Here is a 27,171-nt window from a genome sequence, read left to right on the forward strand (position 1 = left end):
CATCAGTTTTAGCGTTAAATCTATATTTTTAACTTACCTTTTTTCTTCCTTTCATTGTTATTTCCCTCTGGCAACATAAATGATTGAGCAAATACTGTGGAATGATGCTGAAAGCAATCTCAAAACCGATCACCTAGTTCGGTCACTTGAGTTTTCGACCAAGTTCTATACGTTATCATTCGATTTTTTACCGGCCTGTTCATTTTCCAGTTAAATTACTATAGTTGAACCATAGAACTGATCAGTTCCCAGTTGAACCAGCCTGTTAGGTCCGGTTTCAACAAGTGAGGCCTTTGGATGTTACGATATTGAATATAAAAAAATTCATGAAATAAATAGAGGAATAGGTAAGCATCCAAAACATAATGTCATGAAAACTTAAAAGCATTGTCAAGTCAAAATCACCTCAACCTATAATGAGATTTTAGAATCAACATTCAAAACCGAAGAAAATACCAATCCTTGTATGTGGTACAATTAAGCTGCAATGGATGGCTTAGAAGCAGCAGAGAGCCTAGATCTCTTCTTGGCCAAGCTCTCACTCCTGCGCTCACGCTGTTCCTTCAACCTCTGGGCAAGGAGCTTCTGGTATTCAGCAGCATCAGCCTTGGCCTTTGCAACTCTCTTCTTCTTCTCTGCAATTCTGCCACGCTTCCTCTGCAAGGTCAACGGAGTCACCAACCTCTGAATTTTGGGAGCCTTGCTTACTTTTTTACCTGCATTCCAAAAAAGTGTTATTTATTTTCAACTAGGGGAGCAACTACCATCATTAACTTATTTATGAAAAGTAAATCATTGACCAAAACTCATTCCCCAGGAAACTCAATGAAGCACAAACAAATATTTAGTACTCACCAGATTTGGTTGTAAAGGTTCGGCGATATGTATTAACATATTTCCGAACATCATCTTCCTTAGAGAGGTTGAACAACTTCCGGATTTTCGAAGCTCTCTTTGGACCCCTCATTCTTGGCTTCTCAGTGTCGGTCAATCCAGGAAGATCATTTTCACCCTTCTTAACAATAACCAAGTTCAGAACTGAAAGATCTTGACTAACAATGCATCCGCGAACTGACTTCCTCCTTCGCTCTCCATTTCTCCTACCATACCCACGGAAGCAGGGAGTACCTATTCAAAGAAAAACAATTGGTCAACAAGTAAAAAACATTTCTATACAAACAAACAAATGCAACTAATTTGCAGTCTACAGACCTCTGTGAAGCAAAAGACGAACACGGCCTGGAGTCAGAACTCCTTGCTTCATTGGAAAACCTTGCTTGTCACAGCCTCCCATTATCTTGAACACATAGCCCTTAAACTCCTGTTAAATGATATGAGATAAGAGCAAACTGCAGTTAAGATGGCCAGATTCAAAAGCATAAATTTGATAAAGAGAAACTAAAAGTAACTTGGAAACATACCTCGCCAAGGGCATCACCACTGACTTCTTGGGAGATCCTCTTGTCAAAGAAGGCTCGGCTGCAATATCAAAGTTCCAAGGTCAGAAATTTTTCTTCCTCAGGAACAAATACGCTCGCAGTACCTCGCCCCAAGACGCTAAATGTAATAAGCATACTGTTAAAACTATGGTTAAAGGGTACAACACAGTTGAATTTCCTTCGCATTGTGGTAGCTTGACAAGAACTAGTCCCAAAAGGAAACCTAACTTAAAAAATATATGGCAAGAGAAAATAATTACAAAATGTATTATGCTAGCTCATTTTTTGGGAAGTATAAACAACTTTTGCCTTCCACTTTGCTTTACAAATTCTATTATTAGCAAAAAATTCATATAAATTTCATTAACCTACTTTCTACCTTTGAATTTGCTTCTTCCACCCATATTTTGCGCATCTCTAAATACTCTAAAAATTCAATCTCACTCAATACGAAAAGAAGCATGAAAACTCAACTGGGTGTTTTCGCCTTTCAAAATATAAGACTAATATTGAAATTTAGAGCAACAAAATAAAATTAAACCAAACAATTTAAAACCAAAAAACAAAAAAAGAGAAAAGAAAATTACAGTTTCTGGTCATCGTCAATTTCCAGCTTCTTCTGGCAGCCAGTAGTCGGATTTGCAATATTGAACTGAAACAAACAAATGAAGAGAATCAACAAAAACCCAAAAGGGACAGAAATATCTTCTTTTTCCTTAATAAAAAGAAGCGGAAAGAGGGGTAAAACCTTCATTTCTGTTTGATGGTTGTTTAGAAACTAGACCCTGGGGAGAACTGCCGCCGCCGAGACTGCTGCTGCTCTCTTGCTAACTTAAGGTTTCGAGGGTTAGGGTTTTCGGGGAGGTTTAAATATAAAGGAAAATAATCTGGTGTTATTAGGGAAGTCTGTAAGTTGGTCCGAGTCAACCCAGATTCACGAACATGGATATTTTGTGGGTTCGGATTTACTTACTGCTCATTGTAAGCCCAAAGTAAAATTTGATCTATCAGACCTGTTAATCCGTGGATGTAGCAAAAAAAATTAATTTAGATTAATGGTAGTGTAATTATTAAGATAGCAATTATATTATAAAGTATGTAAAATGTAATTATATAATCATATAATTTTAAATTTTAAAAAATATTAATTATTTTTAAATTATTAATAATAAAAAAATTCTTTAAATAAATAACAATTAAAATCAAATCATTTTAAATAATACATTAGTCTAATAAAATATTTAACAATACAATTATCAATAAAATTAACAAGAAAATAAATATCTCATACAATTTTATCTAATTACTCTAACATTCCATATTTATTAAAATATTCTCTCCAACATTAAAAATATACTTATTGTTATCATCATTAGGTCATTCACCAAGTACGAATAATTAATAATAAATACTATGCAATTTTAATTAGATTCAGTATAAATAAATTATAATATATATACTACTGGTTTGTTTCTTGTTCAGGTTTATCTTGATATTATTTTTTTAAAAAAAATTAGAATATATATATTTTCTCAAATAGTAATAAAAATTAGAAATATATTTTCTCTTATTGTATTTATTTATAAAATCTTCGAAATATAAAAATAATAATTTTTTTGATAATTTTTTTCTACAAAATAAAATGTATAATTGCTTAAATAATTTATTTTATTTTTTATTGAAATATAATTTTTTAGAACAAATAAAAAATAATAGAGTCTAATTTTGTAATTTTAATAAAGGAATTTTTTTAAATTTTAAAAGTCTGGAAAGAATAAGTACTTAATTTAGGAATATTGAGTACTTTAAAATAATTTAACAAAAGATGGATTGGTTTAAAAAGGAATTTACCCATTCGTAAAAGTTATAAATCTTTATTTTATTGAGTTACGTTCATTTGGCATAAGATCGGTTATTCTAATTGAATGAAAGAATATTTTTTTTTTCAAAATTATTAGTTCAATTTGATAAAAAATTAATATAATGGATGTGATTAAAATAAATAATTTGTATATAGCAGTTAATTTAAGAAAATAGTCATATAATGATGATGATATGCGTCAATTAATATTTGGTTTTAATTTTATACATAAATAACATTTTTGTTATTGATATCTTCACCTACATAATTTTAATTAATAATAAATTTAATTATCTTAAATTTATAAATAATATTATTTGAAAATTTTCAAATATTTAATAGTTTTATAAAATTAAATTTTAATCCATTAATATATGTGCTTTATCTTTGATGCCCAACTTTGGGGTATTTTGGATGCCCTTACCTTTCTTATAGAACAGGGAGTGGAAAAATTTTGATACATACAGATAATCTCGAGGGGTGGTGCAAGCAATAACAACGAACATTCCAACTATTTCTTCCTCAGCTCTGGTGAGGCGAATCCAAAAGTTACTACAGAATAAAAAATATTGGGTGGTTTGAGTTATATGTATTTAAGCAAATGGTGCTTTTGATATTGTATGACACAATTGAGTCCTTTTAATTTTTATTTCACCAAAAAAAATAATGTAATATTATTTTAAATTATATTCCATTTTGAAAATAACAAAAATATGGAGGTAAATAACACAATTACCGTGTTTCATCACAATTAAGTATGTCATGTATCAATAACTTAAGCCTCCATGTCACTTGAGACATAAGACCTTGTAATACATATCCTATCTATGTTGTTACCTCTAATTTTTCAAGTATTTTGATATAACAAAAAGTATATTAAAAATTTCCTACTTAGATTTTCAAAAATTGTTTATAAGTCTTTAAAATTATTTTCGAATTGTTGGACAAAATAAACTTTTAAAAAGCCTTAAATTAACTTAATTTTTAACAAGTCTTTGAAGCCTGAAGTGCAACAGCCTGATTTTGGGTCTAGTCGAAATAGTGGTTTTGGAGCCACAAATCTAACGTAATAAAATTTATTTTTATTATTTTTTATAGTCTAAAATTTCACGGAGTGATTTTGTAAAAATTTCGTTCGAAAATTTCGACATTTGGGCACTCAATTTAATCAAAAGGACTAAATCGTAAAGAGTGCAAAACTTGAGTTCTAGAAGCTAGAGGTGTCCAATTGTTATGAAATTTTAAATTGGAGGTCCTTAAATGGTAATTAGACCATTCGATAATTTTTTGGACAAAAATGAATATGAAATAGGTGAAATAGAATATTTTTAAGTTAAGGGCATTTTGGTCATTTAGAAATTAAATGACTTAATAAACAAAATAAAAGCCAAAATTTCTTACCCATCTTCTTCCTTGGACAAATTTTACATGAAGAAACCATGGCTAGGGTTTTCCAAGCTTCCAAGCTCGATTGTAAGTCCATTCTACCCCGTTTTTAATGTTTTTTACATTTTTGAAATCCTCGTAACAAGATCTATCTATTTCTACCATTAATTTGAGTTATGGTTAAAGTATAGGGTTTTGACCTATGATGAACATGTGTGGATTTTGATGATTAATGGTAGAAAATGCATGTTAGTTGTTTCTTAAACGACTTTTGCTAAGTGATTTTCGGTGAAAACGCCTAAAAGGACTAATTTGTAAAAGTTATAAAGTATGCAGTAAAAGTGTGTTTTAATGGAAATTGTGGGCTGATATAGTTATGAAAATGATTCGGCTAGGCTTGTATGTTAAAGAAATTGAATAAATTTCATTTTTCGAGCTTAGGGGCAAAAATGTAAATATGTCAAACTTTAGGGGCAAAAACATAATTTTTCCATAGTATGATTTTTGGGTCACATTGAATAATGTGACTAATAAGTGGGCTAAATATGATATTATAGATCAAGAAAAACGAAGTTCGAGTCTAGATCGGGGGAAAAACAAATATTAGACAAATAGGTTCTTTTCGCCGTTGTCGCATCTGAGGTAAGTTCGTGTGTAAATAATTCAAAATTATGTTATTATGTACCTAATGTTTTGATATTGCATGAAATGTATATTTATCTCTATGGATTTGATAAATGATGACTGGATGATGATTCGACGAAGAATTGATACCTCAAAATCCCTGTTAAACCTTAGGAATAGATAGGATACAAATGTCATGATATTAGGGTTATATGTGATCCCATGTAAGACCATTTCTGGGATATGGCGTTGGCATCAATATGTGATCCCACATAAGACCATGTCTGGGACATGGCATTGGCATCGATATGTGATCCCACGTAAGACCATATCTGGGATATGACATTGGCATCGATATGTGATCACATATAAGATCATATCTGGGATATGGCATTGGCATTGATATGTTATTTCATCTAACACCATGTTTAAGGCATGGCATCGATATGAGACATCATGTAAGACCATAGCTGGGCTATCGGCTTCGATCTGTGATCCCATGTAAGACCATATCTGGGATATTACATTGGCATCTTACTATGTAAGACCATATCTGGGATATTACATTGGCATCTTACTATGTGTATGAGATTTCCCAGATATCCTTTAGTATTCCAAGTAGTCCAATGGGAAAGTAAATAGGTTTGTTAAAGAAGAGAAAGAGCGTGTAAGTATTACGAATTCTGTACAGGTATGTACATAAGTTATACGCATTGATTTTAAGATATGGTGAGTTCATGATTTCCATGAGAATATTTTTGTGAAAGTCTTGAGATTATTGGTCTATATTTGTGATGGACGAAATACATGGTAAATTTTATTGGCAATTGAGTGATTGGCTTTTGGGTCGTAATTGAGTTATGATATAACATGTTTTATTCACACGAATTGTGATTCATCGGATACATGAAAAAGGAAAGATTGGCATAATTGCCTTTTAAAATGATTATGGGATGTTTTGAGCTTTGAACAATTGAAAGATGTTAAAGTATATGCTCGAAATGTAAATACTCATATTTAATATGCATGTTTATTATGTGGGTTGAAATGATTTGTTAATTGTTGTAGTATGTTACAACGAAAAGGTCTCGGTAGTTGGGTTAATGCCCAGATATGTTAAATTATGCTTATAAGTTGATAAAGCAAACGTTGTGACTGAATAAGAATTATACCATAAGATTTTGGTAAATTATAATACTTTGTGTTTGTATTGTTGAGTTATGATAAACACTTGGTAAGTTGTGAATGAGTAAGTTATATTGTGAGACTTAAATGACATTTGTATGAATTTACATTATGTAAATTGTATGGTTGAGGTTGTTTATTATTTACATGCCAACTTACTAAGCTATATTATATAGCTTACTCCTCTTCCTTTCCCATGTCTTATAGGGTTAATAAGCTAGCTCGGGTTGGAGATCACCGAAGATCCTATCACACGATCAAGCTACCACTACATTATTGATGATTTCAAGTAGTTTGAGTCTATGGCATGTATAGGGACTTGGTCTTTTGGTTATATGTGTTATTATTAATGTGGCAAAATGTGTTGGCCTATAATGGATTATTGTTCAAATTGTACATAGCCACGAATGATAGCTTATGTTGATTACAAGTTTATTCATGTGTTAATGCCCTCTTGTGAATGTAATGTTAATATGTTTTAATGGGCTAAGTATGATGTTTTAAGTATGATAACTGATGGCATGGGAATGACATATTATTGTCTTATTTGTGAGTGTTTGGTTGCCTAAGTATGATATGTTTTGTGCCTTTTGAATTGATATGAGTGCATGTGTGAAAAAGGGTGGCAAATGGCTTGGTAAATAGCCTTGTTTTTGTCCACACGGGTAGACACACGGGCGTGTGTCTAGGCCGTGTGTGACACACGATCCACCCCATGGGCGTGTGATCCGGCTGTGTGTCCCCTGCACCTTAAATTTTGCAAAACAGAATGCTCAGTATCTAGCACACAGGCATAGACAAGGGCGTGTGTCTCAATTGTGTAAAGGACACGGCCTAAGCATACGAGCATGTGACTTGGCCATGTGACTTCAAATTTTTGATGATGTCATAAGTAGAGAGTTACACAGGTTAGGGACACAGGCGTGTGTGACCACACGGCCTGCCCACACGGGTGTGTCCCAAGCCACACGAGTGTGAGACCCCTGTTTTGATGAAAAAATTTATAAGTGTTGGAAAGTTTTCTAAAGTTTTTCGATTTAGTCCTAAACCGCCTCTAATGTATGTTTTGAGCCTCGTAGGCTCGTCTAAGGGTCGACATGAATGTTTTCGAAAAGTTTTAAATTTGAGGGGAAATTCATACCTGGGTTTTGAATGTTTGCTTGTGTTTAAGTCTGATAACGCCTCGAACCCTGTCCCGATGTCGGATACGGGTAAGGGGTGTTACATTTAATGGTATCAGAGTTATGGTTTAGTCGATTCTTAGACTAACATAGCGTATGTGAGTCTCGCTATACATGCCATATTACTACTCATGATAGTGTGATATCTTCCGACTCTGAAGAAATTGTTTTGTTAAGGCAGAGATGACTTCTAACCGAGCTATTTTTTGATAATGCTGAAAATGATATTGAGATGATTGAAATGTGTCTATGATGTGTCAAAATTTGGAAAGGTATGAATAGAAGTTCATGATATGTACGTGTTAATGCACAAAATGAGATAACCATAAGTTGAGAAATGTGAAAATGTAGAATGAAATGAAAGTTATATGGTGATAAGTCCCTCCATGTTTGTTTGGCAAGCATATGATGTTATGTGCCCAACATATTGATAAAGTGAATATGATAAGTAAATTTACTCAAATTGACGAAATGTGTGTTTAGGTACACTTGTTTGAATAAGTATAATCAATATGTCCATATGGTTGAATCTTATGTTTAATTGTTAAATTAGAGATAATAGAAGAGTTCGTGTAACATGACTATGTATCTAAATTTGCTTAAAATGAATCATGCAATTGTGATGATATGATGTTGATGCTAAGTTATATGTGTGTATTTATGAGATCGAGTTAGAGGCTTTATGACCTCACCCCCTTACCAGTGTTGCTTAGTAACAAAAATTCACGAGAATCATGCTGAATAAGTCCATAAGTGTGAAACTAAAGAGTTCAGTGGTGAAATAATTAGTAAAGCATACAGAGACAAGAATAGCTTAGGAAGTGAAAACAGTTTTAGAAGAAATATCAGAACGTTTTAAAGATTATATAGATTATGCAATGTCACGGTTAAAGAAGAAGGTAGTCTCGGCTAATCGACTCAATTAGGTATGGAGTCCAAAGATGTGTTTACTAAAAATTCTTCTGAATTGATTTTCGTTAGTGAATAGAATAATACGGCGTTCATGATGATAGAATTAGTCAGAGAAATGATGTTTGAATTGTAACAATGTCTGTGTGTAATAGTTATGGTTGAATAGATTACAATGATTTCTTCTAAGTATTCTGTATATTTTCATTTGTCCTCAAGGGTTTATGTGAATGTCCATTTTCTGATGAAATTCTTATCAAGTGAGAATGTTAGCCAACTTTAAAGTTAAATCAGATGGTTTGTTGATTTATGATTGGCATTGCCTTATCTCTTCGGGATTCTATCCTAATATGTTGGAATGAAGTCGGTGGTAAAACTTATGTGAGACTATTCATCAATTTCTACTGGACATTATTGTGTTGTATATATAAATATTTGGAAAGTGTATTATCTCTGTTACGATGGAATTCCAAAGCTGGTAGGTATTCTTTTCTTCTGGATTTCTCTAAGAAATTACCCAGATCTTCATTATTATTTCCTTATGAGTTATGTTCTAGGGCTTCTGTTATGGCATCGTATCTTGGATTTCTGTATCTCGGTTCTTCTCTCGTTCTTATTTTATGATTTATCAATCATGGCTCATCTTTAAAGTGTATTATTTGGTTTGCGATAACTATGTCTATCATGGTTGTATTTCTGAATCGGTCATAGGAATATGGTAATTCTGGTATTTGGATTTTCTTTAATTTTCATGAAAGGAATTCATATCAAAAAAGGTATAAATGATGAGAGCACAAGCTCAAAATTGTATGGTGGATCTCTTTCCCCTGGTAAGTTTGATTAAAGTCGATGAGTTCAATCAGGATATTTGTTTCCTCGGGCTAATACCGTTGAAAAGAGTATAGTGATATGTTATTATTCGATAATTGAAATCAACCCAGTTGTTTTTATCAGAATAAGTTGATTTGTTGAAAGGTGGTTTGAGTTATATGTATTTAAGCATGTCCTCAGCTAAAGGAATAAATTATGTGTATGAGTTTATATATATATAGATAGATAGATAGTCTAAATGAAGAAATTATATTCTAGAAAGTATGATACAGAGATAGGCCTATTGGATGTCTTAATCAAATAATGTTATTATGAGTTAAAACTATATTGATTGATATAGTCATCACTGTAACACCCCGAACCCGAAACCGACACCGGAGTCGAACACGAGGTGTTAACTGACTTTAACCCCTTATAAAATTTATTTTCCAGACACTGCCCAATCTGTGTACTAGTCGTTTTAAAAATCATATCTTGAGTTTCGTAACTCGAAAATCAGTTTCGTAATTTTTCCCAGAAACTAGACTCATGTGCCCATCTATGTATTTTTTTCTAGAATTTTTGGTCCGGCCAATTAGTACAGTTTATTAGTCAAAGTCTCCCATGTTGCAGGGGTCGACTACACTGACCTTTGCCCATTACGACTTGGATATCTCCCTGCACGGGGCTTCAATACTGATGCCATTTGTTTCTATAAAAACTAGACTCAGAGAGGAATCTGTACATATATGGTACGACCCCTAATTATCTCTGGTTAATTTATAATGAATTTCCAAAGTCGGAGCAGGGAATCCAGAAACCGTTCTGGCCCTGTCCCACAAAAATCTGATTATCTCTTAATATACTGCCCATATGATCTTTTCGTTACTTCCTCATGAAAACAGACTCATCGAGCTTCGATTACATAATTTATTCATCAATTAATTCCACTCCTACTATTTTTAGTGATTTTTCAATCTCATGACACTGCTGCTGCCAGCATCTGTTACGAAAGTAACTAGGTCCATTTCATGCCTACCCTTGATCCAACTCAATCGAACATTCGTGCCATCTTCGCATGGCTTAAAGTTTACATGCCAAAGTTCAAACACAACGTAATAGCTTATACATGCCAAAATGTTCTTCTAAGCCAACTAAGAAGAAAGTACCAAAACTTGCTATCCGGTGTGATGACTTCGATGACGGCCTGACCCCGCAAAAATAGATGAGTCCAAGCAACCTATAATGGGTGACAAGGAAACACCGAGTGAGTTTATAACTCAGTAAGTCATAAGCAATGCACTACCATCCATCAATAACATTATCACAAGAGGAAACAAAATGGAACGAGACAATTACTCCATCCATACCGAACCATACCATAGTTCCTCCAACCTATCGATTCAGTTTCATATCAATTCATGCATTCACATTCCATATACTCATGAATAGGACATTGAAGCATTTTCATAAATCAATTTATTTTCGTTACAATCAAACGACTAAACGGCCTTTCACCCATCCTACGATAAATTTTATGTACGTGACTTCAAGTATATTTGTCACATAGGTTCAAACTTACCGAGCTCAACACCAAGTATAAGCATAGCACCTATTAGCCATGTACTCAAGACACTTACCCGATCCGCTGTCCGCGATCGACTCAATAGTGTCGCACACATAGTGTCCATAATGATTCACGAATGTATATTGAGTCCGCACACTCAGTGCTATATAATCAACTCGCACACTTAGTGCTACGTAATCAAATCGCACACTTAGTGCTACATAGTCAAACTCGCACACTTAGTGCCGCATGGTCAATTCGCACACTTAGTGCATCATATTCATTTCGCACACTTAGTGCAACATAGTCAAATCGCACACTTAGTGCTATACAATTTAATCCCGCGCACTTAGCGCCAATCTCATGGTCATAAATGGTTATACCCGCACGTTTAGTGCCGAGATCAACAACTCAGTACATCTTACCTCTTTTCTTTTCATTCAACAATTTCATCATCACATACGTACATGCATATATATATATGTATATTTATTCATTCCATTCAGCATCAATACATAAACATTATGACCATTTGAAATAATACCAACTACATGCTTAATGACTTACCTCGTGTTGGGTAAGACGGTTCCAACTCGGCTACTCGATGACCTTTTCTTTGCCTTTGCTCGATTCACCTCCTTTAACTCCTTGCTAAATATTTACAATCCAATTTCACATGTATATGTATGTTAGTATATTCGGCTAATAACCTCATGCAACTACCATATCATCAAAAATCTAATCACACATGCACATGCATTAGGTAAGTTACCTTTGCTAATTTTAAACCCAACATCACACAAGCTCTCAAGTGATGGCCGAATGCTTCTTTTGTTACCCAACTAATCATTCGACAATTTCATCCCCTTTACCACCCTTTTATGCCTAATTATCTAAACCAAGATAAGATCATCAACATGCCTAACCATAACCGAATGTGCAACATTAATCTATCACCTCTATCTCTTAAATACTATCAAGTTCATTTACTTCTAATTTCTTAAGTTCAACATCTTAATGCCCATTATACATAATCAAATTTAACATCATCTATATATTTACTCATATGGCCGAATATACATACCCCCATATAATATCATTTTCATTCCATTTAACACTTAATTTCCACCACATAAACACTTGGCCGATTTTGCTAGCACACAAGCCTATGACCGAATGTCCTTGACCTCTAGTCACCTAGATTTTTATTCTTTAAGCCTCATCCAACTCATGTTTTTCATTGACAACCTCCTTAACTTCAATTTATTCACATCTTTAATCATGCTACATTCAACCATTATTTAACAATAATTCATGCATCCTTTTTATTAAACACTCAAAATTAACCATCTTCATACCTCATCACCAAAGACATCAAAATACCAACCAAGAATGTAACATTCATGGCCGAATATCATCTCCATCAATTAACAAAATTTGAACCATGGCTAGGTAGATTTTCACTTACAACTTAAAATATACATGAATCTCAAAGAATAATATCAAACATACCTTAGTCTAGCAAACCACCATAGCCGATTTTCTCAAGCTTTTCCCCTTCCTTTCTTTCCTCTATTCGGCCAAGGATGTTCAAGAATGAACACTTTTTTTTGTTTTCTTTCTTCAATTCACGGCAACAAGGGGGTATGGATGAGACCATGTTATTTTTTTTTCATCACCCTTCCTTTCATTATTTAATCACCATGCTCATTATTTTATTTTTCTTAACATACATCACTAGCATAACATGTTGGAGACATGTTTCCACCCATAGCATGGCCGGCCACTACATATTAGGGAGGGGGAATTTGACATGCAAGTCCCCTTTTTCTTCCCCATGCACTAATAGGTCCTCATGCATTGACCTATCACATTTTAAAATTTTCTCATATAAGTCCTATTGACTAAATTCACATGCAATCGACTAAATCGAAGCTTGAAATTTTCACACAATCATGATTACATATTCTAGACAATAAACATCACATTCAAACCTTTCGGTGACTCGGTTTAGCGGTCCCAAAACCACTTCCCGACTAGGGTCAATTTTGGGCTGTCACAATCACTTTATGAAAGTTGGAATGATCTGTCCATGTTAACAAAGTTGGAAACAGTTGAAAGTATTATTAATCGAAGCTCTAGTTCTGAGTTTAGTCTAAATTAAGAAAAGAATTTGTGATTTTTCAGTGATGTACTATTGAGCATATTGGAATATGTTTTAATACAAAAACGTAAAATGATGGTTTACATGTTCAGGCGATTAAAGTCACATTAAAAAAAACTGTTCGACTGGTGATTTAAAGACGGCCACTTTTATGTCTATGTTGTGAGTTCGATGATATCGTATGTTCAACGAAAAATGTCATATGCTTCCTGATCTTAATGGTTTAAAGTATCAATGTTGTAGAAAAAGATCTGCAATTTAAGACAATGTCAATGGTTTGAGATAATGAAAGATTTCGTGTAAGTTATTGATTAATCTCTGAAAAAGCAGTTATAGTTACAAATGCCTGGATGGAAAATCTTTCTTTATTTTTGTGAGTAGTGGTTACTTGATTGATCTTATTTGATGATGGTTTATTTCTAGCTAATTTAAAAGCTTAAGTGATGATTTCTTTGCAAGTTAGGAAGCTCAGAAATGTGATAGAGAGTGGTGAACTAAACGAGTACAATGTGAAATGCTTTCTATTCTGAATTTCAGGTTAGACCTGATTCATGTTATTATTATTCCGATACGGAATTTGAGTACCAAAGAATCCAGGGCTTATGCAGAAATTTTTGTACAAGGCTCCGTAATAGCTCGTCTGTTCATCCTAAAGTAATAAAATGTGCAGTTATATAAAATAGATGTTCTGGTGATTGAGTATGTATCACAATTTTTTGAGTTTATGTTTAGGTGTCTATTTGTTAGCAAGTAAGCCGAAAATCAAGTGTATTCAGGACTAATACAGTTAGTGGTGTTACAGGAGTGATAATGAGATAGAGTTACTATAGATTTCATATCGGGACTACCTCTATCCCTGAAATGGATGATATTGTTTGAATGTTGATCATTTGAAAAAATCTGTATGATTGTTTCAGTATCTACCGAGTCCTTATTTGACAGATCAACTGAGTATATGTGTTCCTGAGAAAGTAATTTAGATCTTTGACGATATACTCCGGCACTGTGTGCTAAAGTTTACAGGTTATTGGAAAGAGATATACGAGGTTTAACTCGATTTGTGATTCTGAGAAGTTAGTGAAAGTGTTTCATGAGAGTTGAAAATAACTTCTTCTGGTAAGATTTTCGGGGACGAAAATCCCTAAAGGGGGGAGAGTTGTAATAGCCCGATTTTAGGTCTAGTCAGAATAGTGGTTTCGGGGCCACAAATCTAACGTAAGAAAATTTATTTTTATTATATTTCTAAGGTTTAGAATTTTACGGAATGATTTTGTGAAAATTTCATTCGAAAATTTCGACGTTTGGGTACTCAATTTAGTCAGAAGGACTAAATCGTAAAGAGTGCAAAACTTGAGTTCTAAAAGATAGAGGTGTCCAAAATTGTTATGAAATTTTAAATTGGAGGTCCTTAAATGGTAATTAGACCATTGGATAATTTTTTGGACAAAAGTGGACATGAAATAGGTGAAATAGAATGTTTTTAAGTTAGGGGCATTTTGGTCATTTAGTTATTAAATGACTTAATAAACAAAATAAAAGCCAAAATTTCTTGTCCATCTTCTTCCTTGGCTGAATTTTACATGAAGAAACCATGGCTAGGGTTTTCCAAGCTTCCAAGTTCGATTATAAGTTCGTTCTAGCCACGTTTTTAATGATTTTTACGTTTTTAAAATCCTCGTAACAAGATCTATCTATTTCTACCATTAATTTGAGTTACGGTTAAAGTCTAGGGTTTTGAACCATGATGAACATGTGTGTATTTTGATGATTAATGGTAGAAAATGCATGTTAGTTGTTTCTTAAACGACTTTTGCTAAGTGATTTTCGGTGAAAACACTTAAAAGGACTAATTTGTAAAAGTTATAAAATATGTAGTAAAAGTGTGTTTTAATGGAAATTGTGGGCTGTTATAGTTATGAAAATGATTTGGCTAGGCTTGTATGTTAAAGAAATTGAATAAATTTCATTTTTCGAGCTTAGGGGCAAAAATGTAAATATGTTAAATTTAGAGGCAAAAATATAATTTTCCGTAGTATGATTTTTGGGTCACATTGAATAATGTGACTGATAAGTGGGCTGAATTTGATATTATAGATCAAGAAAAATGAAGTTCGAGTCTAGATTAGGGGGAAAACAAATATTGGACAAATAGGTCCTTTTCGCTGTTGTCGCGTCCAAGGTAAGTTCGTGTGTAAATAATTCAAAATTATGTTATTATGAACCTAATATTTTCATATTGCATGAAATGTATATTTATCTTTATGGATTTGATTAATGATGACTGAATGACAATTCAACGAAGAATTGATACCTCGAAATCCCAGTTGAACCTTAGGAATAGATAGGATACAAATGTCATGACATTAGGGTTATGTGTGATCCCATGTAAGAACATGTCTGGGATATGGCATTGGCATCAATATGTGATCCCATGTGAGACCATGTTTAGGACATGGCATTGGCATCGACATGTGATCTCGTGTAATACCATGTCTGAGACATGGCATTGGCATCGATATGTGATCCCATGTAAGACCATATCTGGGATATGGAATTGGCGTCTATATGTGATCCCTTGTAAGACCATATTTGGGATATGACATTGGCATCAATAAGTTATTTTGTCTAAGACCATGTCTGGGACATGGCATCGATATGAGACATCGTGTAAGACCATAGCTGGGCTATCGGCTTCGATCTGTGATCCCATGTAAGACCATATCTGAGATATGGCATTGATATCTTACTATGTGTATGAGATTTCCCGAGTATCCTTTAGTATTCCAAGTGGTTCAACGGGAAAGTAAATGGGTATGTCAAAGAAGAGAAAGAGCATGTAAGTATTACGAATTCTATACAGGTATGTACATAAGTTATACGCATTGATTTTAAGATATGGTGAGTTCATGATTTCCATGAGAATATTTCTATGAAAGTCTTGAGATTATTGGTCTATATTTGTGATGGACGAAATACATGGTAAATTTTGTTGGCAATTGAGTGATTGGCTTTTGGGCCATAATTGAGTTATGATATAACATGTTTTATTCACACGAATTGTAATTCATCGAATAATTGAAAAAGGAAAGATTGGCATAATTGCCTATTAAAATGATTATGGGATGTTTTAAGCTTTGAACAATTGAGAGATGTTAAAGTATATGCTCAAAATGTAAATACTCATATTTAATATGCATGTTTATTATGTGGGTTGAAATGATTTGTTAATTGTTGTAGTATGTTACAACGAAAAGGTTTCGGCTGTTGGGCTAATGCCCGAATATGTTAAATTATGCTTATAAGTTGATGAAGCAAATGTTGTGACTGAATAAGAATTATAACCATAAGATTTTGGTAAATTATAATACTTTGTGTTTGTATTGTTGAGTTATGATAAACACTTGGTAAGTTGGGAATGAGTAAGTTATATTGTGAGACTTAAATGACATTTGTATGAATTTACATTATGTAAATTGTATGGTTGAGGTTGTTTATTATTTACATGCTAACTTACTAAGCTATATTATATAGCTTACTCCTCTTCCTTTCCTATGTCTTATAGGGTTAATAAGCTAGCTCGGGTTAGAGATCACCGGTGATCCTATCAAACTATCAAGCTATCACTACACTATTGATGAATTCAAGTAGTTTGAGTCTATAGCATGTATAGGGACTTGGTCTTTTGGTTATATGTGTTATTATTAATGTGGCCAAATGTGTTGGCCTATAATGGATTATTGTTCAAATTTTACATAGCCACAAATACTGGCTTATGTTGATTACAAGTTTATTCATGTGCTAATGCCCTCTTGTGAATGTGATGTTAATATGTTTAATGGGCTAAGTATGACGTTTTAAGTATGATAAATGATGGCATGAGAATGCCATATTATTGTCTTAGTTGTGAGTGTTTGATTGCCTAAATATGATATGTTTTGTGCCTTTTGAATTGATATGAGTGCATGTGTGAGAAAGGATGACAAATGGCTTGGTAAATAGCCATGTTTTTGTCCACACAGGTAGACATACGTGCGTGTGTTACACATGGTCTGCCCCATGGGCGTGTGATCCGACCTTGTGTCCCCTGCACCTTAAATGTTGCAAAACAAAAAGCTCTGTATCGAGCACACGGGTAGAGACACGGGTGTGTGTTTCAGCCTTGTAAAGGACACGGCCTAAGCACATGGGCATGTGACTTGGCCGTGTGACTTCAAATTGTTGATGATGTCATAAACAGAGAGTTACGCGAGTTAGGGACACAGGCGTGTGTGACCACACGGCCTGTCCACTGGGGCGTGTCCTAAGCCACATGGGCGTGTGACCCCTGTTTTGATGAAAAATTTTATAAGTGTTGGAAAGTTTTCTAAAGATTTCAGTTTAGTCCCGAACTGCCTCTAATGCATGTTTTGAGCCTCGTAGGCTTGTTTAAGGGACAACATGAATGTTTTCGAAAAGTTTTAAATTTGAGTGGAAATTCATGTCCGATTTTTGAATGTTTGCTTGTGTTTAAGTTCGGTAACGCCTCAGACCTTGTCCCGATGTCTGATACAGGTAAGGGGTGTTACATGAAGGACTTCTACCGATACTTGTCCACCCAAGTATCGGTAAAACTCAATATGGAAAGACCTTGAAAGGCTACAAAATTCTACCGATACAACTGGGAGTTCTATCGATACAAATCTGTGTTCTACAGATATAACTCAGACTTCTATCAGTATAACGCATTCTAGTGAGTAAGGTAGTTTTGGCTTGGGACTTCTACTGATACCCTGGTCCAACCTACCGATACAATCGGAGTACTATCGATACTTTGACGAATTCTACCGAAACAAGTCAAGTCAGTAGCCAAAGATCAGCATCTCCTGCACTTCTACCAACACCTTGAGGACTTCTACCGAAACAAGTCAAGTCAATAACCAAAGTTTAGCATCTTCTGCACTTCTACCGATACTTTGATGGGTTCTACTGATACCAAATGAAGCCCTTACATTTCTACATATACAAGAGAACTTATACCAATAGAATGAGCCCAACGGTTATATTTTGGAAATACTTCTATTGATTTAAGTTTCCTTCTATCGATACAATGAAGTTGCAGACTACATTTAATGCTTGTTTTTATGTCTGCAATGACTCCCTTTTGTTTCTAACAGCTACAAGCGTCCACAAGGTTGTTAGGAGACTTGGACACAAGGTTAAGACACATCATTAAAGTGAAGAAAGACAAGAAACAAGTACCTAACTTCCAAGAACTCAGTTTTCCAATCTTTCTTGATGTTTTACAAAAGGTCTGCTTGTTTACATGTAAAAGGTTTTACGAAAAATATTTTCTGCATTTTCCCGTGTTTGTTTCACAGAAAATAGTTTGGTTAACGGAAAATGACTTACATGTCAAGGTAAAATAAGCCATTTTTCCTGTAAAATGACTTACCATTTTGAAAAGCATAAGTCGTTTTTCGGAAAAGAGCTCAACTATAGATAATTTTATTTTTATATAAAAATTAACTTCAATCAAGCTTAATATTATTATATTGATAATAAATTCTATTTTTATTTTTAAAATATTTAAAATATTATATTTTCAATATTATTAAACATACATATTTAATTATTTATATTTAGTCATATAATAAATTATTAATATAATAAATATAATTTATTATTTTAATAAATTATTTAATATTTCAATTTTATTTTAATAATAAATTTTAAAAATAATAATTTTAAATAATATTATTCACATATTATTGAAAATATTCAATATTAATATTTTAATAATAAATATTTATTACAATTATAAATATATTAATAATAAATGTTTTGTATTATAAATGGTAAAATATGTCATAAGTCTATGTAAACTTCACAGATTTGTAATTTAGTCTTCGTACTTTTATTTTCAAGAATTTAGTTCCTTTACTTTTCAAATTTGAAAATCAAGTCTAATTGTTGACATCGTTAATTTTTTGTTGTCAATTTTGTTGATGTCACATTTTTAAATAAAAATACTCACTTAGTAGTCATGTAATTAAAAAATGACATAATGAATCTGAATTTAACATAATTTTTTAATATATGCAAAAACAATGTAAAATATAAAATTATAGATAAAAATAAATTCAGTTAAACAATGAAAAAATAAGAAAATCTTAAATATATATTTGTTTAATTGAAAACAACTTTTATAAAATATTGTTAAGAAATCTACCAAACAACAGAAAATATTTTACACAGATTCCTTCAAACATCAAAAAATATTAGCTTTTCCAAAAAAGTAAATCATTTTGCAGAAATCATTTTCCGGAAGTTATTTTCAGTGAAACAAACTGAGCCTAAATATTTCTTGTACACACTTGTGGGTTAAGTTTTCTATCATTCTTTCAAGTGTTGTAACTTTGTGTGAGAGTGCTTAATTGTTGATTATCTACCTTTTAGAGGTATAATCTTATTCATTCTTATTTTCTCTCATTTGTGAGGTGTTACTTAAGGTTTTGGGTAGAAAACCTTAAGGGGAAATTGTTCTATCGTACCTTTGAAAAGATAAGGATTTGTAAAGTTAAACCTTATCCTTAAAGGTTCAAATCTAGTGGAATTTGGGAATCCTTAGTTGAGAAAGCTAAGGTAGTGGACGTAGGTAATTGAGGCCGAACCATTATAATTTCTTAAGTCGTTTGATTTTTGTCATTTCCTGAAAACCTCTTAAAACACCAATTCACCCCCATTTTTGTGTATTTCAATTTCAACAATTGGTATCAAAGCTAGAACTCTAGAAATAGTTTTACCACAAAGAGAAAAGATCCTCAATGTAACACCCTTACCCGTATCTGACACTGGGACAGGGTTCGAGGCATTACCGGACTTAAACATAAACAAACATACAAAATCGAGCCATAAAATTTCTCCAAATTTAAAAATTTTCAATCACATGCAAATTATCCCTTATAAGGGTTCAGGACTAAACCGAGAACTTTTGGAACTTTTTCAATATTTAGGAAGTTTTCTTATTTTGGAGAGTCACCCGCCCGTGTGGGTAGGCTGTGTGGTCACACACGGCCGTGTGGCTTGGGACACGCCCGTGTCCTTATCCCATGTCTCTCTAATTATGACATCATCAGTAAAATGAGGTCACACGACCACAGCACACGCCCGTGTGCTTAGGCCGTGTGGCAAATTAAATTCTTGAAATTAAGTGCAGACTTCACACGGCTTGGGTACACACCCATGTCCTAAGGCCGTGTCCTCTACACGACTGAAACACACGTCCATGTCTCTGCTCGTGTGTTTACTACTGGGTATTCTGTTTTGCATTAATTAGGGTGCAGAAGACACACGGCTGGATCACACACCCATGGGGCAGACTGTGTGTCACACACGGCTTAGACACACGTCCGTGTGTCCAACCGTGTGGACAATTTTTGGGCTATTTTCCAAGCCATTTGCCACCCTTAAGTACTCACACACTTAAGCCCACTTCATGCATACAACATGGCACATTTATCATATGAAACATAAACATTTCATGTTCTTACTAAGTTAATGTATAACATATTCAAGTTAGTAGGTTTACCCAAGGTATTCCACACTAATTTCATGGATAATCATCTTTGCTATCCTATTTCCAAGTTATTACATTTGTACCACATTTATTGCCATACACATTAATCATATTTCATCCATTAAACATACATGCCATCCATCATACTCATTATCACAAACAATTACAAGCCTTATCAAACATATACCTTTAGCATATAAGCCACATCTCATCACACATCCATCGAACAACCACAACAAGCATAAACACATTTGCATGCATGCATAACTAATTAGGGTTACAACCTAAATAATCAATATGAGCCACCTCTCATGGCCATATACAAAATGAATCATAATAGCATCATGAACCAACACATTTGGCTAATCAATATGACACATAACATAAAGACCAAGTCCCTATACATGCCATATTCAAAATGTTGAATCTAACTATACCAAATTTTCCAATTGATAGTGTGATCAAAAACTCTGACTTCCTCCGATCCCTGAGCTAGCTTGGCGACACTATAAGGAAAAAGAAAGGAAAGGGGGTAAGCTTTAAAGCTTAGTAATCTCACATGCAAATAAGGAACATAAACTTGCATTTTATTATCAAATTAGTTAAACTTATTCTTCATATATGTTCCTTACCACAAGTTTATCATATCCCATGATGTTCTCATAAGTTCAATATACATACTTGTGCCCACTTGCACATAACAACTTACTTTCTCGTCTTTGACGTATTCATTGAGACTACCTATTGAACTTCTCTTTGGATTACTCATTGAACACTTGGAATACCACCGGATACACCGGTCTCGCACCTAAGTTCCTTATATGTAGTCATCACTACCTCATATCACATATCACATGTTGTTCGCTTTCGAGCTACTCACGTGTCTGCTCACACAAGCTATCGGTTAGGATGTAGCTACACGGGCTGCTCACATAAGTTGTCGGGTATTAGCAACACATGCCGGACTACCAGCCACCGATAGACATACAAGATCAGTACTTGGAACCCCATAACATGTTACATATATCATGAACTCAGACCACAACTCATGAGCTCAGATCGCATAATTCCTAGTGACATGTCACTTGTATCCTAAACTATTCCTAAGGTTTAAACGGGATTTTCATACTTATCGCATCACTGTCAGACTCGCTCATAATATCGACCTCAATGTACATAGTATCAATCATTTTCTCATGAAAGGAATCAAGGCTTATTCATATCAACAATATAGCATTTAAATTTGCCAAATAACAAAGTATTATACATGATACATATTGTATTATTCACATACGAGCTTACCTCGGTATAAAATGATAGGAACGAGCCTAATCCTCGTAAACCTTATTTTTCCCCCAATCAAGACCCGAATCACGTTTTTCTTGATCTATAATGCCAAATTTAACTTGTTCAATACACACATTGTTCAAATCGACCCATAACACATACCTTGGTAAAATTACCTTTTTACCCCTAACTTTTCACTTATTTACACTTTAGTCCCTAGGCTCATAAAATGAAATGCATGCATTTTCTTGGTTACCCAAGCCTAGCCAATTCATATACTAACTCATATCAGCCTACATTTCTCATTAAATCTGATTTCTACTACCCATTTCTACATCTTTTACAAATAAGTCCTTTTTAAGTGTTTTTACTAAAAATCACTTAGTAAATGATGTTCATCACACATCAAACTCTCATATTTTTCCAGTAAACATCAAAATATAATCATGTCACACATGGGTCAAGTTTTATACATAAACCCTACTTCAAAATATGGCTAGAAATGAATAGATCGTGTTTCAAGGATCTAAAAAATGTAAAGAATATAAAAAAGGGGCTTGGCAGCATTTACAGTCAAGCTTGAAAAGTTGAACAAAACCCTAGCTATGGCTCTTGGAAATTTCGGCTAGCACTTGGAGAAGATGATCAAATTTTTTACTTATTTTCCCTTTTTATTCTTTTATTTACCAAATGACAAAAATGCCCTTTAAGCCTTTTTTTCAAAATTTTCCTATTCATACCCATTTTTGTCCAAACTTTTATAACTTGGTCAAATTACTATGAATGACCTCTAATTAATAATCCAATGCAATTTCACGCTTGAAGCTTCTAGAACACAAGTTTTGCAACTTATTCAAATTAGTTCCTAACTTTAAATTGGACATTTTAGGGATAGAATTTCTTCATGAAGTTTCACACAACCATGCAATCATATCATGGACCATCAAATAATTATAAAATAATTATTTCTATTTCAAATTTATGGCCTCGAAACCACTATTCCGACTAGACCCTAATTTGGGGTGTTATACTTAAGATATCCAAGATGAAAGCCACAAGTCAAGAAGTTTGCTTCATGGCATTAGAGTAAAATTCCATAATATTAGGAGTAGGGAATTCCACCATGAGGCCTCCCTTATTCAATAGCACAAACTACTCATATTGGAGAACAAGAATGAAGCTATTTATCCAAGCTAACAACTATAAAGTTTAGAGGATAATTACAAATGGATCATCCATTCCAATAAAGAGGGTCAAAGCTGTTATCCCAAAGGAAGAGAGTGAATGGGATGATAATGATATCAAGAAGGTGCAATTAAATGAAAAAGCTATGCACACTCTATTTTGTGCTTTTGGTTTAAATGAGTACAATATAGTCTTATTGTGTGACAATGCAAAATAAATATGGGACAAACTTGAAGTCACCCATGAAGGGACAAGTAGAGTTAAGGAGTCCAAGATACGCCTTCTCACCCTTGATTATGAGTTGTTTAAGGCAACACTAGAAGAAGGAATCAAGGAGATGTCCCATTACTTTACCCACATCATCAATGTTTTCAAAGCCCTTGGTAAGATTTATTCAAACAAGGAGATGGTGAAGAAGATGTTGAATAGTCTCCCAACATCTTGGGAAGCTAAAGTGACAAAAATAGAAGAATAAACGGATCTCAACTCACTCTCTCTTGATGAGCTCATCGGTTTCTTGTTGGCATATGAAATGAAGATTAACCATAATGCACAAGAAATTAAAGAAGCTCCAAAGAAAGTGGGAGTTTCCTTCAAATTAACAACTTGTGAGAAGGATGAAGAGTATAGTAATAATAATGATAAGGAGGAGATGGCTATGTTTGCAAAGAAATTCAAAAAGTTCATGAAGTTCAACAAAGCCAAGATATTCCGAATAAGAGACATCATCAAGGGTGAAACAAGCAAGAAGGAAAAGGAACCAATCATTTACTATGAGTGCAAAAATTTGGGTCACATTAAATTTGATTGCCCATAATTAAAGAAGAATGAGGCATTAAAACAAAAGAAAAAGGCCATGATGGCAACTTGGAGCGATAGTGATTCATTTGATAGTGTCAAGGACAATAAAGTTGCTAACCTATGTCTTATGGCTATTGAAGAACTAAAGGTAATCTTAAATTCTAGTGAATTAAATGAATATAAAGTTGAAGAATTACAAGATGCCTTTGATGAATTAGCTATGGATTTTGAGACTATGAACTCCAAATATAAGAAAATGATTTCAAAACTAAAGGATGAAAATAACTCTCTAATCATAGCTAAAAAGGAAATAGAAAAGAAATTTAATGATATGCAAGCTCAAATTGATGATTTGATTTTAAAGAATAAGAACTTGCATAATTTTTTTCTATGTTTCATATGGGGCAACAAAAACTAAATGATATGCTTGAATCTCAAAGAGCCTTCTTTGAAAAGAGTGGCTTAGGTTTTGTAAATTTAGAAAGAGAAAGAAAATTTAAAAATTCCTTTGAGAAACCAAGCTATATTTATGATGCCTCACTTTCATGCACACATTGTCACAAAAAAGGGGCACAATAGACAAGTATGTTCTTTAAGGAAGGTCACATATAGGGGCAAACACATTTAGAGTGTGTGGATTCCAAAAGAATTAAAGACATCTCAAAATGAGGATGCTTTAAAAAGTGGATTCCTAAGGGGACAAAAATTGTTAAGACTAATGCTAATAGACCCAAGAGAGTTTGGGTACCGAAATCCAAAGCTTAACTTTGTGTTTGTAGTAGGAAGAGCATTGCTTCAAGGCAAGCAACTCTAAGAAGAACTCATGGTACCTTGATAGTGGATGCTCTAGACACATGACCGGTGACAAAAGCCATTTCATGGAACTAATGCCAAAGAATGGAGGAGAAGTCACATTTGGTGATAACTCTAAAGGGCTTATTGAAGGTATTGGTTCTATAGGTATAAATTCTTCCACTCTTATTAAAAATGTGCGTTATGTCAATGGTCTTAAGCGTAACCTCTGAAACACCCCAAACCCGGCCTAGATGTTAGGCCCAAATCTAGTGTGTCACATTGAAGTGTCTTTCGAAAATTGGACTTGTTGGTAGAAATTCGTTTCTGAGTAGAAATCTCTTTGTTAAAAACTCAAATCATCTTAACCATTTATTAACCATTTAAAACATCTTTACTTTAAAAACATTGTTTGTTGCGGAAGCAATATCCAAAAATGTTGTAAAAACATAGTGTTTTGAAAACAATTAATTTTTTCAAAAACCAACATTCTATCACTATAAGTTAAATATGAAATAAATAAAGCCCAAATAAAATAACTTAAGTTTAAGAGGCTTTATTACAAAATCAAAACCCAAAGTGAAATTTTAAATATAAATAAAGTTAAGCATTAAAAGCTGCGGTCATGTGACCATCTCTAAGTCCCTCGTAGCACTGATCCTCCTAATCCTGGGGATTACTTGCACAGTTAATAGACGGGGTGAGTTTACGAAAACTCAGTGTGTAATCCCCTTACTAGAGTAGCAGTCAGTATACCGGAATAGAAACAGAAACAGTCTGGGCCAGAGCTCGTTAACAATAACAATACAGTCCAGTTCAGAGCATATGTGGGCCAAAGCCTATTACAATATCATTTGGGTCACAGCCCATAACAGGATGAATTGGGCCTAGCCCATCTCAGTAATAAAACAAAATGTGTGAATGCATGGATGCATGCCATCCCATCCAACCCTGCACTTGCCTCTGTCCAACCCTGTACTACTTGTGGGGAATAACTCACCCACGCCATCCCTACACTTACAATGTTAGCACCGACACTAACCGAAATCGCAGCAAAGCTGCTAGTACATATATGGCTTTAAGCCTTCAGTAGCGGTATTATAATTGGCACAAAGCCATCGGTAACTGCAATAAGTTTGGCATGTAGCCATCAGTGACGGTAATATAATCGGCACACAGCCATGGGTAAATATGATCAACACAGAGTCATCAATAAATATGATCAACACAGAGCCACATGTAAATACAATTGGCACAAAGCCATAATCAAGACAGCATAGAGCCATATTTAGGCTGGCACAGAGCATAAAGAGATTAAGTGGCATTAAGCTGTCTGCCGGTCCACAGTCATCTCGTACGACCCGTGCGACCTTAACAGATCAATACTGGATCCACAGTCGTCTCGTGCGACCCATGCGACCTTATCAGAACAGTACTTCCTCCATATCAAGTCCCAACCTATTGCAATATGACATGTATGTCATGCTCAATCATCACACGTGTATGCAGAATGGCCATGCTCAGTAACAGTCATTTAACATATATTAAAAGCATATCAATTTACAACCACAGTCAAGTCAGTTAAAATGCAGGCATACAATCATAGTCAAATCAGTCAAATTCATAGTCTAAGTCGGTCATTTACCCACAAGGTAAAATAGTCATTTTTCCCTATAGGGGTATTTTGGTAATTTTACACTATAAGGGTATTTCAATAATTTTACACTACAGGGGTATTTCGATAATTTTACACTACAAGGGTATTTTTGTAATTTTACAAACCAGGGGTATTTCGGTAATTTTAAAATCTGGGGTTTTAATGACCCAACCAAAGGTCCATCGTCGCCTCGAGCGACTTAAGTAACCTAAACAGACATAACGGTACAAATGGGCCTAAGGCCCATACTCGGCCTAAGTGGGCCCACACGCTTGTGTGGCCCATTTAGCCTAGAAACAGCCACAGCTATGCAAACATCACAGTCCAAACAACACTTACCACATCACATACATTTTATCTGTGTGGGCCCATACGACCCATTTAGCCCAACAAGGCCCAAAACAGCCCAAGACCATGAGAGTGCTCGTGGTGGCCTCTATAGTCTAACGCCCATGTTCGTGGGCTCGACTCACCACAAGTGTGATCGCACGCTCGTGTGGAATTATACGCCATATTTCTGACTTGTTGGCATTTTGCCAATCTATAGTCATAGTAGTGTAAACAACATACTTTTGGCTTTTAAACGATTATCGAAAATTGCATACAAATACACACACTTTCAGCTTTTCAGCCGATCATCAAACATAGCATACGGTTACACACTTGATCACGTAGAGTACTAAGAATTCCCGAGCGCCGGAACCTATTCAAACTTTACAATGGTCAATCAATTATCAACAAAGTTAAAAGAATATTAACCAAACCCCT

General features: G+C 34.1%; 1 protein-coding gene across 1 annotated transcript; it reads right to left on the reverse strand.

Annotated features, from left to right (window-relative positions):
- Positions 1-308: 308 nt before the first annotated feature.
- On the reverse strand, positions 309-2,499 carry LOC107888821 (40S ribosomal protein S6). Its single transcript, XM_016813050.2, has 6 exons — positions 2,188-2,499; positions 2,027-2,091; positions 1,422-1,479; positions 1,213-1,321; positions 856-1,128; positions 309-716 (listed from the first exon to the last, which is right to left on the reverse strand). Exons 1-6 carry the CDS (start codon positions 2,191-2,193, stop codon positions 478-480), a joined length of 750 nt encoding a protein of 249 aa, XP_016668539.1. The 5' UTR covers positions 2,194-2,499; the 3' UTR covers positions 309-477.
- Positions 2,500-27,171: the final 24,672 nt, after the last annotated feature.

Source organism: Gossypium hirsutum, chromosome A11 (genome assembly GCF_007990345.1).
Source record: "Gossypium hirsutum isolate 1008001.06 chromosome A11, Gossypium_hirsutum_v2.1, whole genome shotgun sequence".
NCBI lineage: Eukaryota > Viridiplantae > Streptophyta > Magnoliopsida > Malvales > Malvaceae > Gossypium > Gossypium hirsutum.

What these genes read in the sequence shown, in the direction of transcription:
- LOC107888821 (XM_016813050.2), bottom strand. An exon ending in GTGGTGATGCCCTTGGCGAG is followed by an intron (nt 1,322 to 1,421) that starts GTATGTTTCCAA and finishes ATCATTTAACAG; the next exon opens with GAGTTTAAGGGCTATGTGTT. An exon ending in AACCTTTACAACCAAATCTG is followed by an intron (nt 717 to 855) that starts GTGAGTACTAAA and finishes TTTGGAATGCAG; the next exon opens with GTAAAAAAGTAAGCAAGGCT.